Raw genomic sequence first — 15,915 nt, 5'->3', positions numbered from 1 at the left:
ACCACGTGACCAGGCTTTTGGGAAGATCTGGTGAAAAGTGTGTAAACGTCCATTGGGAGGTGTCTCGGCTCCCCTGACTAAACCCTTTTACTATTACTCATATGCTGCAGGCCTCCTTGAGCATATGGGGCAGGTGTCCAAGACCCAGATCCCAAGGTACTCTCTCCCACCAACTGGTGACCATTCAGTACTGAGTGATTAGGGTCCCTCCACTCCCGCAGTCTCTAGAGCATGCAGACATAATGAAGAGACACCGCACAGTGTATGTGTGTAAACCAAGTGTCCGCGGAGAGGTGGCACCCTGGGGGGCAGAGAGGTTTGTTCCCAGCACTGCACGTAGAAAAGGAGACTGCGACAGGGAGAGGGAGGCAACGAGGGACTAGTGGTCTTCAGAGAGCTTTAATCCTCGCAGCCCAGTTCAGAGGCCGACCTTGGGGCCGCTGGCCAAGGTACTGCCTAGACCCCCTGCCAGAGGCAGAGGACCCCCCAAAGGAAAGGAAGCATCTGCAGAACCTAGGATTCTTGAAAGACAGCTCCACCTTACTCGCCCCTAGTCCCGGGCTCTGGGGACAGTGCCTCTGCTGCAAAGGACAGAAAGCATGGCTTGGTCAGGCTAAGTAAATTGGCCCTGGAGAGCAGAGGGGACTCCAGTGGGGATGCGGTCATAGAAGAGGAGGGAAGTGGGCGGAGTTTGGAGAAGGGCGGGACCACGCCGGAAGGAGAAGGAAGCCGGCCAATTCTCTCCTACCGAGAGGCCAAACCAGAGGGCGTGGCAAGAGAGGGCTGAGCTAAGGCCTGGAGGCGGGCCGAGGGGCGTGGTCAGGGAGGGGCCAGGATCGTTCAGCCGCGCTGACCAGAGGCAGCACCTCCCGGTTGTCCGCAGGCTCCTGCACGACCAGATAGTGCTCGCGCTTTATTTTGGTCACCAGGCGGCTAGAACGTCGGGCACGAGCCAGACGAGGAGGCGCACGAAGAACACCACTTGCTGGGGGCATGGGGGAGCCAAAGAGACAATGAGTCCCTTAGTTACCTTAATTTATCGACGCTTACTGAATGCTAGGCACTGTTCTGAGGTTTCCCGGGTATTAATTCACTTAATTCTCACAACACTAGGAGGTGAGGACAGTTACTACTCCTGTTTTACAGGTGAAGAGACTGAAGCATAAAGCGGTTGTCATTTGCCCAAAGACACAGGCATAATTCAAAACCTGTAACACTAGGGACCCTGGTAGAGGAAGAGCTGGAAAAAGGATCCTAAGCAAAGCCAGAGGGAGCATGCCTCCTCTCCTTCCTCCAGGTCGTTGCCTAAAGAGAACAGTGGTAGTGGTAGTGCTGTTTATTGAGCATGTACACTGTGCTGGACACTGTTCAAGGGCTTGGCACCGAATCTTCATAACGACCCTATGAAGTAGATACTACCCTATAGCATACCTGCGGTTTCCATCTGGGCGGCGGCAACGCTTGAACTTGAACCCCAGTGTGTCCCACACACAAATAGCTGAGCCTACCTCGAAGGCGACGATGAAGCCCAGACGCAGGGCCAGCAGTTTCCAGTAGAAGAGGGTGAGGTTCCCCTGTGGGTCGCAAAAGGCCGCGCACCTGAGCTGAGGAGGGTGCGGGGTCCCGCGAGTCTCTCCTGCCCCTCAGGGACCTGGTGCCTGGCCCCGCCCCTTCAGCGATACCCTCCACCACCCCCCCGCCCCCGCCCCCAGCTCTGCCCAGCAGTCCGCTGCGCAGACTCAGCTTTCTGTCCTCCCAGTCAGGCCCCGCCCCACCCCTCCCACCCACGGACTCACCGCTCTGCCTCCAGATTCAGCGCCCCGGCCCCCCAGCCAGGCCCCGTGCGTCCCCAGGCTCAGCGCTCCACCCCTCCCAGACAGGCCCAGAGCCCCTCCCTGAGGCTCCCACTTGGAGGGCGTGAGGTCCTCCTGGACAAGGTAGACTGGAGGTGCGGGCGCAGTTGTGCAGTTGACGAAGCTGCACAGAAGGCTGTGGTGTTCCTACTGGCGCAGGAGATGCATTAGGTCCGCGGTGAAGGCGAGGAGGAAAACCTGCAGGGCCAGAGGGACTCCAAGGCCCAATTCCCCAGCTACCCTGGGTCCAAATCCATTCCCATGGGCAGGATGAGCCTGCGCCCGGAATCCTGGAACTCTACCTCTTACTTCCCTATCTCTGACCCTGGAATTCAGCCCCCATTTCCCCATTCCTAAGCCACCTTTCCCGGACTCTGATCTCTATATCCCCCTCTGACCCTGCATGCCCCTCCTTTGCCCCATGCTCACATTCACAATGAAAGTGAGCCATGGCCTCAAGCAGAGGCAGCTAGATTCCAGTGCCCTGTACCCGCTCAGCCTCTGGTCTCCAAGACTCGCACGGGAACTTGTGGGTCCATTCGGCTCTCCAACCGGTTGTTGTTGAGCAAAGCAAGCAGGGGTGCCAGAGCAAGGGCCCAAAGCCCCCTCACCACGACAAGGATGGCTGCAGAGCTGGTGAGTAGGTCAGGAAGGCAGGAGCAATGTGGGAGGGAAGTGGGACTCCTTCAAAAGCCTGTCACTGGGATCTGGGCCAACTCTGGACATGCACACTCTGTTCGGAGAGGCAACAGGTGTGCCTCCTGAGGCCCAAGAGACTGGGTGTTACAACCCCGGGGTGGGGGGAGCCCCCATCTTTTTCTGCCTGTGCAGGGAGTTCTGGAAATACAGGAACGAGGTCCAAGTCATTTTTGTCTCTGCAGGGCCTTTCCCGCCCAGGTTCTGGCTAAACACTGTGGATGGATGCATGCATAGATGGAAGGTACATGTGAACAACAGTGGATGCACTTATGGGAGAGGGCTGGATAGGCTGGACAGGAGAGGGACAGATGGGTGGGTAAACTGGATAGGAAACAATTGGCAAATCTCCATGAGTGGGTGCACAAGTGGGTGAGCAGAAGGGCAGACGGGTGGACAGACAGATGGATGACTGTGGATGAGCAGATGAGGGATGGCTGACCGGCATGAGGATGGATGGACAGATAATGGATAATGCACTAGTTCATTCAATAACTGTGAACTGACTGTGGCACCTGGCTGGCTCAGGTGACTGAGCATCCAACTCTTGGTTTTGGTTCGGGTCATGATCTCGGGGCCATGAGATCGAGCCCTGTATCAGGCTCCGGACTCAGTGCAGAGTCTGTGTGAGATTCTCTCTCTCCGTCTGCTCCCCGCAAAATAAATAATCTTTAAAAGAATAACTATTAACTCACCGCATACGGTTCTGCAATAGGTACTGGATATGATGTGGTCAACAACCTGGGCACGACCTGGGCCCTGATGGAACCACAGTCTAGTTGGGGAGACAGACCTCAAATGAACAAGCACAAATATGTAATTGTGAACAAGTCCGATGAAGGACTGATCTAAGTAAGGAGTTGTGGGGGGGGTGGGCAGCCTCCCACGGTGGTAGCGGTAATGGCAGGGAAGATCAGTCTGTGCAAAGGCAGGGCCATTCTTTAGGGTGCATGAGCTGTATACCACCATATTCTAGAGGGCACCATTCACGTTGATTTTGCTACCTCTGTGTCCCTGACTGCTTTCTCGGTCCTCCCACATCTGTTTAAACTCATGCAGCCCATAGGGCATAATATAACCCCCTAGAAGACGTTGAATGGGGGCAATGCATGATGTGATTTGTGTTTTCAAAAGGTCACCCTGACCCTGAAAATGAATTAAGTAGGGCAAACATGGAAGCAGGGAGATTTTGGGAAGGCTACCACAGTGGTCCAGGTGAAGCAGTGTGGCTGGGACAGGGGGTGGGGATGGGGGAAGGGAGCAGTGGTGGAGAAGCAAAGAGATTCAGGATCAATGATGGGGTGTTTGGTGGGTGGCTGGCTGGATGGGTGAATGGAATGCTTCTCCCCTTCCTCCCTGTTCCAGAGTTTCTCTTTGAGACCCTAAATATGCCCAGTGTTTAATCTCACCAAACCTGGTATCATCCTGATATCAGGGGAGGGTGGTAGAGTAACCCAGGAGGTATGGAAAGGAGCCAGATTTGGAACCTGGAATGATGGACTCCGGTCTGGGCTCTTCCCAGCATGCCTTATGGTCTCTGAGAATCCTGGGAAGTGGAGTTCCGGACCTGGCAGGCTGCCTTGCGCATCACTTCCTCTTCCTGGAAGCCACTGAGGTCCTGGTGGTGGGCCAAGGGGGTGCTCTTGCACTTCCAGTGATGCAGGAAGGCTGTGGCTCAGAAGGGCTCGGAAGGACATGAAGATGCTGAAGAACACAGTTGCCAGATAGAGAAGCAGCCCAGCTGTAAGGGAGGGAGAGAGGACACACTGCAGGACCAGCACTGCCTTCCCTGCAGCCAGGCCCAGGTGTCCCAAACCCTGTCCATTCCCTTGCTCTTGTCCCTGTCTCACCTGGCCATGGGGCAGATCTTGGAAATATTCCACGTGGCACAGGTGTTGCAGAATGGGCACATAAGGAAGGCACCCTCATGGCCCAGATCTCTTCCCTGTGAGCTAAAGCTGCCCATCCTGGGAAGGGCTATTCTCAACCAGCCGGCTGATCTGGCCCACCCAGCCCATCTTCCTGCCCCCAGCTCTAGCCATTCATGGTGTGTTGGTACCCATGGTAATAAGGCCAGAGATAAAGACCAAGGTGCCCACAAGGGCAGCAGACAGGCTGTGCAAAAGCCTGAAGAGGTGACAAAGTCCGTGAGCCATCATCACTGGTACTTGACCTCAGCTCCCAGCCCCCACCCCCCCAGTGCCCGACTCACCTAGCCAAAGTAGATGGCCACCGTCTCCCCAAAGTATTCTCATATGAGGTGCAAGTGTTGGTGCCTGTGCCAGCATCTCCAGCAGGCCCAGGATGAGTGCAGCAATCGGTGAGGGTTGGGGTGTACCCCAGGCACCTGATACCCGGGCAGTTCAAAGGGGTCCTAGGCAGATGAACGGAGGGAGGGCTGCAGGGAGGTCCCAGAATTCCCTCCTGATGCCCCAGCAGCAGAAGAGGGCTGAGCTCGTGTCTTCTCTCCTTCATGCAGTGGGAAGCCTGTAGTGCAGACTCCCTCGGCCAGCAGACAGGCTATGGCTTTCTGCTCCCCATTGACTGCCACCTGACTGAGAGGATCCTGACATCAGCTTCCTCCCCTTAAGGTCCCAGCTCCACCCTCCCCACGCAGCTGTCTTGCCATTCGTGTCTCTGTGTGTTGGAGAAGTACGAGTCGTGGGACTCACTGCCTAGGAATCGGTGAGCAGAGCAGGGGTCAGACCTAACACAGTGGGATTGCAGGGTCTAATTTCTAGGCTGGGGGCAGAGGGTGGAGACGTACCAGTTGCTAAAGCCAGAGAGCCCATCTACCCACGGAGCTCAGCCTGGGCTGGTGTGTTCCAGCCAGATGGACAGCTGAGGGGGACTGAAGAAGGGGGAATCAGGCATCGGGAGCCGCTAGAACACAGACTGGCTGAAGACGCAGAGTGAGGGAGGCGGGAGTTGCTTTTCTGAAGAACTTGGGAGCCAAGCGCCCCGCCCCTCCGCGGAAGGCCCCGCCCCCTCACGTAGCTTGCAGGGAGTTGCCTGCTGGGAGCGCCGGATTGTCCAGCGGCTTGGCCGCGCGTAGCTGCAGAGAGTTATATAGGCAGGCGCCCGAGTCGCAGCGGTTCTTCCGAGCGGTCCGAGGCCAGGTTGGATCGGGCCTGGGGGACAAGAGCAGAGTCATCCGCGCCTGGCGACACTCCACACCCGGGCCGACCCCTCCCCGGCCCACTACTCAGTCTCAGTTTCTCTGCGTGGAACCAGAGCAGCACCCGGGCTGCGCTCAGCTTGGCGAAGTGCGCGGCCTGGGCGCGGCGCTGGGCGGGACCGTGCGCCTGGGGGCCAGGGTTCCCGGTGGGCCAGAGCCCCGAGCCCCTTACCTTGGGACCCCGGCTGGGGCTGACAGATCCCGTTGTGCGCGAGGGTCCGTTCCGCCTTCAAAAGCACTTTGACGCGCCTTTTCTCGTTTGAAATTCAAACGAGGAGGGAACTAGCGCCCCCGTTTTATAAACGTGGATACACGCTGAGCGGGCCGGCGTCCTAGAGCAGTGGCTGCTGTTTCCCAAGTATTGGGCATCTCCAGTGTGTCAGGCTGAGCGCTGTGCACACTTCGCCCACTTAAGCATCAGCCCCTCTGAGGGGCTGACACGACAATAAAGTCCATTTTACAGATGAGGTGGTGCAGTCGCTTGCGCAGGTCCCAGAGCTTGTTAAGGGAGCCCGCGCTCAGCTTCGGGTACCCAGCCGGCTCAGCCCGTCTCCACCGGCTCCACTGGAACGCACAGTGCGAGCGCCGCCGCGCGGGGGGAGAGGGCACAGCTGCTCATCCCGCAAGAGCACGAAGACTGCCCCATGGCAGGGAGGACAGTTAGGAAGGGTCCGCCTCATTTCTCTCCTGGGCGGGAGGCAGGGGACTGGGTTTATCAGTCCCACTGAAGCCAGAATTAAAGGAAGTAGTTTGCGCTGCAGCAAGAGGGATTGGGTTTGTTTCCAAGGGGGAACTACCCACTCCCCGTTGCAAGCAACGGACCAGAGATGCCACAGGATTGCTCGCAGAGGGAGAGGGGATTTAAGAGAGGACCGTCCGTTGGCTACTCTGGCCTCGGGTGATGTGGGGCAAGAGTCCTGTCTGGCCCAAGTCTCACCGAGTTTGGCTTTCCCGTCGAGGAAAAGGTTGCCCCTGGATTCTGAGGCACAAATGCTGACGCAGGATGCGCAGAGACAGGCATGGTCCGGGTCCTTGTCCTCGGTGCCATTGCCGTCCTGGGCGCAACAGGACGGAAGTGATGGGGAGAGGGGTCCCCTGCAACCTGCAGTTGCAGGTGCCAGGAGTGTCTCCATTCTCGGTCGGCCCAGCTGGGCTGCCCCTCCCTCTACCCACCAGCCGCCCAGCCCATCCCCGGGTGAGGATGCAGTGTGGCAGCCCCTCTGCCCCCTGCTGCTCTCAGCCCAGGAACGGCCACCACTACCATAAGAACAACGTGGAAGATCATAGCCAGCCTTTATTGTGCCCCTCAGGTGGTGCCTGGTGCAGCGCTGAACATTTACATACCATTTACTTACAACTCCCAGAAGCGGGTGTTATCTTCATTTTACAGACAAACACGCAGGAATTAAAGTGAATGGTTCAAGGTCCTAGTTCACCTTCACCTTCCTTCTGGAACTCTTCCCCACCCTCAGCTTCAGTCAATCATCTTTGCTCTCCGGATCCACCCCTACATTCAGAATGGAGTAGAACACCAGCTTCTCCATCCCCACTGCCCCAGCCTCTGTGTCTGAGGTCACAGGGAGGGGAGAACCTCTACCCTCCCACCCTTCACTCCCCACCCCCAGTTTAGCCCCCTCCGGTCCACACAGCTCCAACTTGTCCAGGCCCCTGAGCCTCCTACCTCCATCTGGGCACTTCCCTACCCTCCCCAAGCCTGTACCTGGCACATGGGGACCACAGCTGGCACCAGGCTGCCCAGGGAGTAAGATCCACCGCAAGACAGGAAACCCCCACCCCCACCCCGGACTTAGCCAGTTTCCTGCATCCCCTTCCTTATGCTGGGGCCAGGTTCCTTGCCAGGGGTCCTCCCACCTGCCCAGTTGCCCAGGAGGCCAGCCAGATTTGGGTGGCAGAGGGAAGAACTTTTCAGTGACCATGGCATGGCCTGGGAAGGGAGGCAGGGGAGGGGGCGGGGGGGCGGAGAAAAAGGGAAGGAAAGTGAGGAAGGAGGTGACAGCACTGTATCTCCCCTCCTACGGGCAGCCCCAGGCTTCACAGCTGGAAAAGCTGGGAGGACCTGGAGTGGGCCAGGGAGGGGCTGGACCAGGAAGACAGCATTAGGAGATTGGAGGGGGGGATGGCTCAAGGGAGGGGCGTGCCTGGGGCTGAGAGCATCAGAGATGCTTCGTGGCTCTGCAACCCTGGGCAAATGCCTGTCCCTCTCTGGACATCAGCTTCCCTAAGTCTATTCGGGCTGTTATGAAAAAATACCATAGACTGGGTGGCTCATAAACAACAGAAATTCGCTTCTCGCAGCTCTGAAGGTAGGAAGTCCAAGATCAAGGCACCAGCAGGGGCCTTGAAGACCATCTTCCTGGTTTATAGCCTGCACTTTCTGCGTTTCATTGGGTAGAAGGGGCTACAGAGCTCTGCATGAGGCTCTGCCCTCAAGAGATAATCACCTCCCAAAGGAGGTGATTTGCATTGGAGATTCGGATTTCAAACTATAAATATGGGAGAGACACAGTCAGTCCGTGGCATTCCCCATCTGTAGGGAACGGGGTTAGGACTCCTTGAGAGCCTGTTTGGGGAAGGAAGAGGGGGCTGGTCAGTCCTGACTCTGGGAAGATCGGCAGGCAGCGGGATAGGCCACAGCACAGCCCACCTGCACTCTCACCTCAGGAGATGGTCCCTCCTCCTCCAGGCTTCCCTCCGGAGCCCCAAAGTTCAGTGGCTCCAGGGCCCTGGGCAGCAAGCATGGCTACTCTTTTCCCAAAGGTCCCTCTAAGTTAGGGCCCACCCCTGAACTGTTGTGGGGCACAGTCACTACCCCTTCCTCCCAGGGACCCTCAGGGCCCATGGAGGGGGTGGGGTGAGTAGAGAGGTATTCGCCTTTGAGCTGTTGTGATTTTTTTAAAAAAGATTTTATTTATTTATTTATTTGACAGAGAGAGCACAAGTAGGCAGAGAGGCAGGCAGAGAGAGAGGGAGAAGCAGGCTCCCCCCGAGCAGAGAGCCCAATTCGGGGCTTGATCCCAGGACCCTGAGACCATGACCTGAGCTAAAGGCAGAGGCTTAACTCACTGAGCCACCCAGGTGCCCCTGAGCTGTTGTGATCTAATGGTGGAATTTTTGGCACCAAAGCAGGAAGAAGGCAACTTCTTGGTGGCCTTGCGACACTTCACTGAAGTGGTCTCTCTCTCTAAGCCCTGAGAAGGGGGCTTCATAGGGACCCCAGTCCCTCTCCCTGGACAACACACACAGGACCTGCCACATAATCTGTGGTGTGCAGAGTTTCCGGATGGCAACAGCAGAGCATTAAACCAGGTGGGAAGGCCCCTCTGAGTGTGGGACCCTGTGGAATGCCCACGTGGCAGGCCCATGAAGCTGGCCTGAACCCACACAATGTGTCTACACACGCTTCTCGCTTTCCCTGTAACCTGCCCGGAGGACACACTGCAGGCCCAGCCACTGGCTATTACAATAATGGTTCGCGGTTCCTTCCTCCCTCAGGCTCCCAGTTCTGCACTACCGTGGAGCAGTAGGCCAACGTGTCACAAGGGCTGGGCTTGCAGGGGCTGACAGAGTGGGGCTGGGCTGCCAGTCCCACCACCCTCCCCACCTTGTCCTTACACAGGAAAACAGCAAAGGGAATTGTTCACCTCTTGGTTTGGGGTGAAGGAGTGTGATAGGGTGATTCTCTGACTGGAGCAGGGCTAACCAGGAGAAAACTGGCCTGCTGATGCAGAGCTGGTACCCTAGAAGGATGCAGAAGCTTCCTTTTTGGGGGAGATTCAAGCCCAGAGATAAGTGCTGGACGTAGGGCAGCTGGTGCTCACAACACAGGTACCAGTGCCTGGGGGGCGGGGTGTCACATTCAGGCCCAGAGGCCACCTTCTCTGGGTCCCACTCCCAAGCTTTTCTCTTGCCTGCTGGGGTAAGGTCTATTGGAGCTAAGTACAGAGAATGGGCTGAACTCACTGCCCGGAAGCAGAGCTGAAGCCTACCATGGGAGGGTCTATGGCACCTGCTGGGCCACTGTGAGGCACGGGCTCCTGCCCAGGAATATTCCTTCTCTGGGGTTTGGGATAAGCTTGGGTCTCAGCTCTGAACCAGAGTTGGGGGTAAGAAGGCACTAAAATCAGCCCTTTAGGTCCTGGAAGGGGTGATGAACCTATGGGTAGTGTCCAGGGTGGCAGACATGGTAGACACCAGGCAGGCAATCAGGGTGTCCAGGAGTGTTAGCCAGAGTGCAGAGGTACAAACCTCCTGTGCATGTCAGCAGGGGGTGTGTAAATGTGTGGACGGCAGCATTTTAGAAGGAGTGCTAGGATGGGATCTTGCATGTTGATCCCATGTTGCATGTTGTACAGAGCTGCTGATGCTGCCTTTTCAAGAGGGGGTTCCAAGGGTCAGCTGGCTTTTAGGGTCACATATCTGGGCCCCCAGTCCCTTCCAGCTGGCTCAGACTCAGGCCAGGCCTCAGCCCACCATCGGGGGTGTCAGAACACATAAGGGCCCCCTTCATCAGCACCCACCCCCATACTTCAGCCTGCATTCACCGGTGTCTGGTAGATGGGGCAGATGTGAGACCCAAGAATGGGCAAATTCACTCGTTTTCCTTCACCTGCCCTTGCTGGCTTTCCACAGCGAAGAGCTGCCCAACAGGGCAACTCACTCCCTGACCCCACCTGGTCCAGTCCCTGGCCCTGTATAGTGAATTTTCTGATTCTCCAGGTTGGTGGGGCCCGTTCTAAGCCTAGCTTGATACCTTCCTGATGGAGAAAGGTGCTACAGAGAGAGAGCTCGCCTCCTGAACATGTTGGTGGACTACATTTCCCAGCATGCCCTGCCTCATGTAACCATGTGACTATGTGTTAGCCAATGGAAGGTGGGCAGAGGCCAGGTCCTTGGAGACCTTCTAGATAATCTTCCATTTGCGCTCATTCCCAGTGGGCTGACTGGGGGTTGATGTCCCAGACCAAAAGGAAGCCATATGTTAAAGACCTCAGAGTCAGGGTCTCTACATGAGTTCAATGAGCAGAGCCCCTAGACCCACCTTTCACTTCCAACTGAGGTGAGACAGAGCAAGAAAAAACTTCTATAGAGTTAAGCCACGGAGATTTCAGGATTTATCTGCTACAGCAGATGGCTGTAATGGAGGCTCTTGATTGAAGTCACTTGAGGTCCAGGCCCAGCTGGGACACCCCCTCTTCCCAGTCACCCTCTCTGGGTGCTGCAAAAAGGGGGAGGACGGCAGGCAGCTGGGGGAGAAGTTGAGCCCTGGGGCCCTGCCCCTACAGTTCCTCAGCTTCCAGGGCCCAGACCCCCAGGTGAGAAGGAGAAGACCGGGGCACCCAGATGCCCTCAGACCACTGGCCCACAGAGCCTTGTGCCCCCCATCTCACTGCCATGAATTCTGCAAGGAAGGTGCTGCAGGGGCAGGAGGTTTCTTCTCAGGGCACCATCCTCCCGACAGGGCCCTCTGGCCAGTCCTCAGGATGAGATCAGACATTCCTGCCTCAGCCCTAGGACCTGGCTGCCCTCTGCCTTGGGTCACGTGAGGGTTGGGAGTAGGGATCAGCTTGGGGTGTTCTCAGAGGTGTTGGGGAGCACGCCAGCTGCCACCTGGTCCTGGTGCCACAGCTGTTCAGCCAAGCCATTGAGCACATGGGCAATGTCGGCTAGCCCGGCCCGCCCATCCACAGTGCGTCCATCGGCCAGCCGCCGCCCCGGCACACTCTTCACCCGCAGGAGTGGCAGTCCCCAAGCCTGCCGGAAGGCTGTGAGGTCCCGCTCAGGCACATCTGTGTGCATGTACTGGTCAAATCTGGAGGAGGGTCAAGGAGCCTGGCTGGGTACCTCTGCTTGCCACCTCATCACGCCCAGCCTTAGCCCTCCTCCCTGGGATGGTGGCAGGGGGGAGCACGCCTGCTGCCTTTAAGATAAAGTCCATGGGACTAGATCCCAGAGCTGGGCAGAGGCAGGGTTCCTGATCCCCTTGCTCCATGCCTTGCCAAGTGTGGCCTCTAACTGTCCTAGGGGCTACCCAAAGGATACTTGGAGCCAATGACCATCCTGACAACACCAGGGGCCTCGCCTGCTACTCGGGCCAGCTGTCCAGGGAGGTCTTCAAAGGACGCACGGTCGGTGAAGGAGAAGAGGAAGAGGAAAGCATCTGTTTTCTCCTTGCAGGCCTGGGTATGGAGAGGCTGATGTGAGGCTTATAACCACAGGCCCTGAGAAGACTCAGCTCACTTCCTCTCTCTACAGGACCAGTCCCCACTGGCAGCTCAGAGCTCTCCCACCTGGGGCAGCACCCTCAGCCCATGCGCAGATCTGGCTCCTGCAGATCAGGCAGGCTGGGCTCAGACATTCAGATTCCAAAGCCCATCTCAGACAACCAGCTCCTCCCGGACCCTCCCAGGCCCACCTGCCTGCTCACCGACAGCATGTGATCGAACTTCTTGAGTGCAGACTCCCCACAGTCCCAGAACTCAAAGCGGAACATGACAACACGGTCGCTGGCCTGCAGCTTGGCTGGCCAAAATACCACGGTGGTCTGGATGCCTGGGGAGGGTCAGCCATTCAGCATGGGGAAGGCAGAGTGGAGAGGGTTAAGGGGACCAGGAAGGAATAGAAAGAAGACATGTCCCTGGTGGGTCACCAGCCTGAGAGGGAAGGCATAGTCACTGACCTGGGAGAATTCTCAGTCTGATGGGAGAAAACGCCTGCCTAGATAAGCCTCCAGTTTGCTGGAGAGGTGCAGCCTAGCCCTAGCCGCGACGAAGCAGTTTCACTTGTATGCACGGGAGACCCAAAGGTACTGGACACTGGATAATGTTGCAAGCTGCTGGCCAATCAGCGTCCAGTGGGAGGAAACATGAAGGGAAGTGTAGTGCTCCCTGAGCACCTCTCTTGAGCCAGCTCAGTACTATCTCTAGTACTTTGGGGTTGGTACTATTACCTCTGCTGAACAGAGGAGCCAGAGGTAGGCTCAGAGAAGTGAAGTGACTTTCCAAGGTTGCAGAGTAAATGGTGGGACAAGGGCCAGTCTCTCCTCCATCCCAAGCAAGGCCTCCCTGGCTGGACTCACCAGTGGTCTCATGGTGTATGACGGGTACCTCTAGGCCAGCCAGCTTGGCCACCAGCGCTGTCTTGCCCACGCCACTCTTCCCAGACACGAAGATCTTGTAGCTGGCTGTGTCAATGGCCACGGGTGGGGGCAGCACTGGTCGCTCCAGCAGCCCTGGAACAAGAAGGGAGCCAGAGGGGGTCAAGAGGTCTGCCCCATCAGACCCAGCAACTCTAAGAGCTTTTCAGTGCCTTCCAGCCATGGTTTTCTATGCTCATTACAGACGCCTGGGACACAAGGGGGGGGGTCCCTGGATGAGCTCTGCTAAGAAGCTCACAGCTCACCTGTGCTCTATGAGCTGCACCAAGACCTACTCCAAATAATACCGAGTTACTTGTATTTGAAGTTGGATGCATTAGATTGTTTTTATTGATACTATTAACTCATGTTCTAGATTTCCCACATGTAAAGGCAAGGTTTTTCATAAGTTTTTCCTCAATGGAGAAATATTAGCAAAAATATTCTCAATTACTACAAATAAACTCAGTACAATCAATAAATCAAGATCTTTATGAATGCTTTTAATTTGAAAAAAAAAAAAAAGAATTATGATACATCCATAGGCTTGGGATCTGAAAGTCCTAAGTTGTGGGCTGCCCTCTCATTTTCTGGCCAGAGCTGAGCCCCCACAGCGGATGCCAGGCCCCTCTGCTGATGTCAGCCCAACCCTGGGTGAGTTGGCTCATCCTGGGAAACATGAATGTCTTGTCTTAGAGATAGCAGGTTGTAGAAGAGGCATGCCTCTGATTACTAGGCTGGATCTTGGAGAAGTCTGTAAGGTGTACTGCTGAGGGTAATTGGGAGTCTGTTGTATAAGGTGCCCAGCAGAGGGCCTGGCACAGGGTGAGAACTCAATCAACAGCCTCTCTGGTGACAATGGTTCTTGGCAGTGTTTCGGCTGTTTCCATATCCCTGGCTCTGATGATGGAATTAGCTCTAAGGTGATTCTGGGATGGGGGCCCCAGGGATAGGGCTTCCAGGGGTCTCCAAGGTTGAAGAGTGCAGCAAAGCAGGCCCTCACTGCCCTACTTCTTTGCTCTCCCCAGGGAACAACAGGTGACACTTCTCACCAGGGAGTGACAGGCGACAAGCCTGGGGGTCAGGCACTTACCAAACACCCGTCTGCGGTTCTTGCGTAAGATGCAAGCCAGGTACTCCTTGCCCTCAGCACTCTCATGCCAGTCTGGAACAATCACCGAGCCCGGGGCAGGTGGTCTGGCCATGGCTGGGTGACCCGAGGGGTAGAGAGATGGCAGAATGCTGAGTAGGGGATGGGAGATGGTAACTGTCCTGAGCTGAACCTGTGATCCCACTCAACCTGCTCTCTGACTCTCCTCCTTGGGGTGGGGGATCAGTTATGGCACCCCACCCTTATCCCCATTAACGCTATTAGAACCCGGGCTTCCTTTCACGGTCCTGGGGAGTTACGCAATCCCCCTCTCCCTTTTATTACCCAGATGGTGCAATCCCATAGTTACTTCCCCATATTGCTCCCTGGGGGATACTCATCCCATTAATTGCCGGGAGTGGGGGTGGGGCATTTACACAGCCCTCCCCTCCCTTGTCATCTCCGGGCGGGCGGGGTTGTTACATGGCCCTGCTTCTCCTCTGCCTCGATCCCGACTACCTGGGCCACCCAGCCCTCACCATCAGCGGGTCCCGTCGGCGAACGGGCCAGTGAAGAGCTGGTCCCTTTAAAAGCCCAGCCCGCGCCCCCACTGCCTAGCCCGCTCCGGTACCTTCCGCCCGGCTCGCATCCGGCTTCGGAGCCCGCCGCCCGCCCAGTCGCGGGTGTTTGAGGCGCATGTGCGGACGCTGTTGTCAGGGAGACGCCGGGGGCGGGGCTGGCCTCACTTTAAAGTGCGCCGCTACCACCCGGCGGCGACACCCAGGACTGAGCCTTCCCTTCTCGGCCCGTGGGTCTTCTTCATTGTTCAGTCCGATCCCTCAGGCATTCCTCCAAAAACTGATCAACTCCCCTGTCTCCAGGAGCCTTCCCTGCCTCTCAGTACCTCAATCTCCCTTCAATAAAGTGGAGGCAGGGGGCTCCTGGGTGGTTCATTGGGTTAAAGCCTCAGCCTTCGGCTCAGGTCATGATCCCAGGGTCCTGGGATGGAGCCCGGCGTCGGGCTCTCTGCTCAGCCGGGAGCCTGCTTCTCCCTCTCTCTCTCTCTGTCTGCTTCTCTGCCTACTTGTGATCCATCTTTCAAATAAATAAAATCTTTGGGGCGCCTGGGTGGCTCAGTGGGTTAAGCCTCTGCCTTCGGCTCAGGTCATGATCTCAGGGTCCTGAGATCAAGCCCCGCATTGGGCTCTCTGCTCAGTGGGGAGCCTGCTTCCCCCACTCTCTCCGCCCGGCACTCTGCCTACTTGTGATCTCTCTCTCTGTCAAATAAATAAATAAAAGCTAAAAGAAAAAAAAAAGTGGAGGCAAAATACTATTGCCTCCTAAGGTGTTTTGTTTACAACAGCGCTCGGCCCATAGCAGTGCTCGGTAAGTTATTCTTGCTGTTACTATCGCTCTGTTAATTCTGCTCGCAGGACCTAAATGATGAGTTAAACACCTCTGGCTTCACAAGTGGGGAACCAGAAGCTCAGAGCGTGAGGGACTTGCTCAAGGTCTTAAAAATGAGTCAGAGGCCCACAGGATTATGCTGGCCGGTCATTCATTTATTGATTGATTCATCCCATTCATTCAGCAAATACTTACTGAGCACCTACTACGTGTCCGTGCACCCCGCCCCCTGGCGCTGGCAATACAGAGACTACCAAGACCGGCTCCCCTCCTGGAGCGGATATTTCAGCACTGACGCCTACAGCCCCTCTCCACTGTTCCAACAACAGGCACCGGCCTCTTTCCAGAAGGTGGGCGCTCAGGAAATGCCCGCTAGTGGGATTGGGTGTGGGTGGGTCCTTCCTGATAAGATTGTCTGTCATGCTTGATTTTCACCAGTACCTTCCTGCAGGGCCTTCACATTGGGTAAATCCCTGTTTTGTAAGGAATAATCTATAAGTTAACTTTTATTGAAGGCTAACTAGGTGCCAGAATGTGG

General features: G+C 56.5%; 2 protein-coding genes across 6 annotated transcripts; both read right to left on the bottom strand.

The window, feature by feature from the left end:
• Window positions 1–322: 322 nt before the first annotated feature.
• On the bottom strand, window positions 323–6,733 carry LOC125098866 (uncharacterized). Of its 2 annotated transcripts, XM_047728073.1 has the most exons (6): window positions 5,900–6,733; window positions 4,762–5,680; window positions 4,117–4,290; window positions 1,509–1,574; window positions 855–985; window positions 323–581 (listed from the first exon to the last, which is right to left on the bottom strand). In XM_047728073.1, exons 2-6 carry the CDS (start codon window positions 4,835–4,837, stop codon window positions 390–392), a joined length of 639 nt encoding a protein of 212 aa, XP_047584029.1. In that variant the 5' UTR covers window positions 4,838–5,680; window positions 5,900–6,733; the 3' UTR covers window positions 323–389. The 2 variants fall into 2 exon arrangements, with proteins under 2 accessions (XP_047584029.1, XP_047584030.1); XM_047728074.1 differs by lacking the exon at window positions 323–581 and having other exon boundaries at window positions 864–985; window positions 4,037–4,290.
• A 1,986-nt stretch (window positions 6,734–8,719) lies between these two features.
• On the bottom strand, window positions 8,720–14,653 carry CPLANE2 (ciliogenesis and planar polarity effector complex subunit 2). Of its 4 annotated transcripts, none has more exons than XM_047728070.1 (6): window positions 14,602–14,653; window positions 13,974–14,122; window positions 12,824–12,976; window positions 12,173–12,297; window positions 11,788–11,924; window positions 8,720–11,557 (listed from the first exon to the last, which is right to left on the bottom strand). In XM_047728070.1, the coding sequence occupies exons 2-6, from the start codon at window positions 14,083–14,085 to the stop codon at window positions 11,308–11,310; spliced, it is 777 nt and encodes a 258-aa protein (XP_047584026.1). In that variant the 5' UTR covers window positions 14,086–14,122; window positions 14,602–14,653; the 3' UTR covers window positions 8,720–11,307. The 4 variants fall into 4 exon arrangements, with proteins under 4 accessions (XP_047584026.1, XP_047584025.1, XP_047584027.1 ...); XM_047728069.1 differs by having other exon boundaries at window positions 13,974–14,087; XM_047728071.1 differs by having other exon boundaries at window positions 14,510–14,605.
• Between the last annotated feature and the right edge of the window lie 1,262 nt (window positions 14,654–15,915).

This window comes from Lutra lutra, chromosome 4 (genome assembly GCF_902655055.1).
Source record: "Lutra lutra chromosome 4, mLutLut1.2, whole genome shotgun sequence".
NCBI lineage: Eukaryota > Metazoa > Chordata > Mammalia > Carnivora > Mustelidae > Lutra > Lutra lutra.
This window is presented reverse-complemented; position numbering and strand designations above follow the sequence as displayed.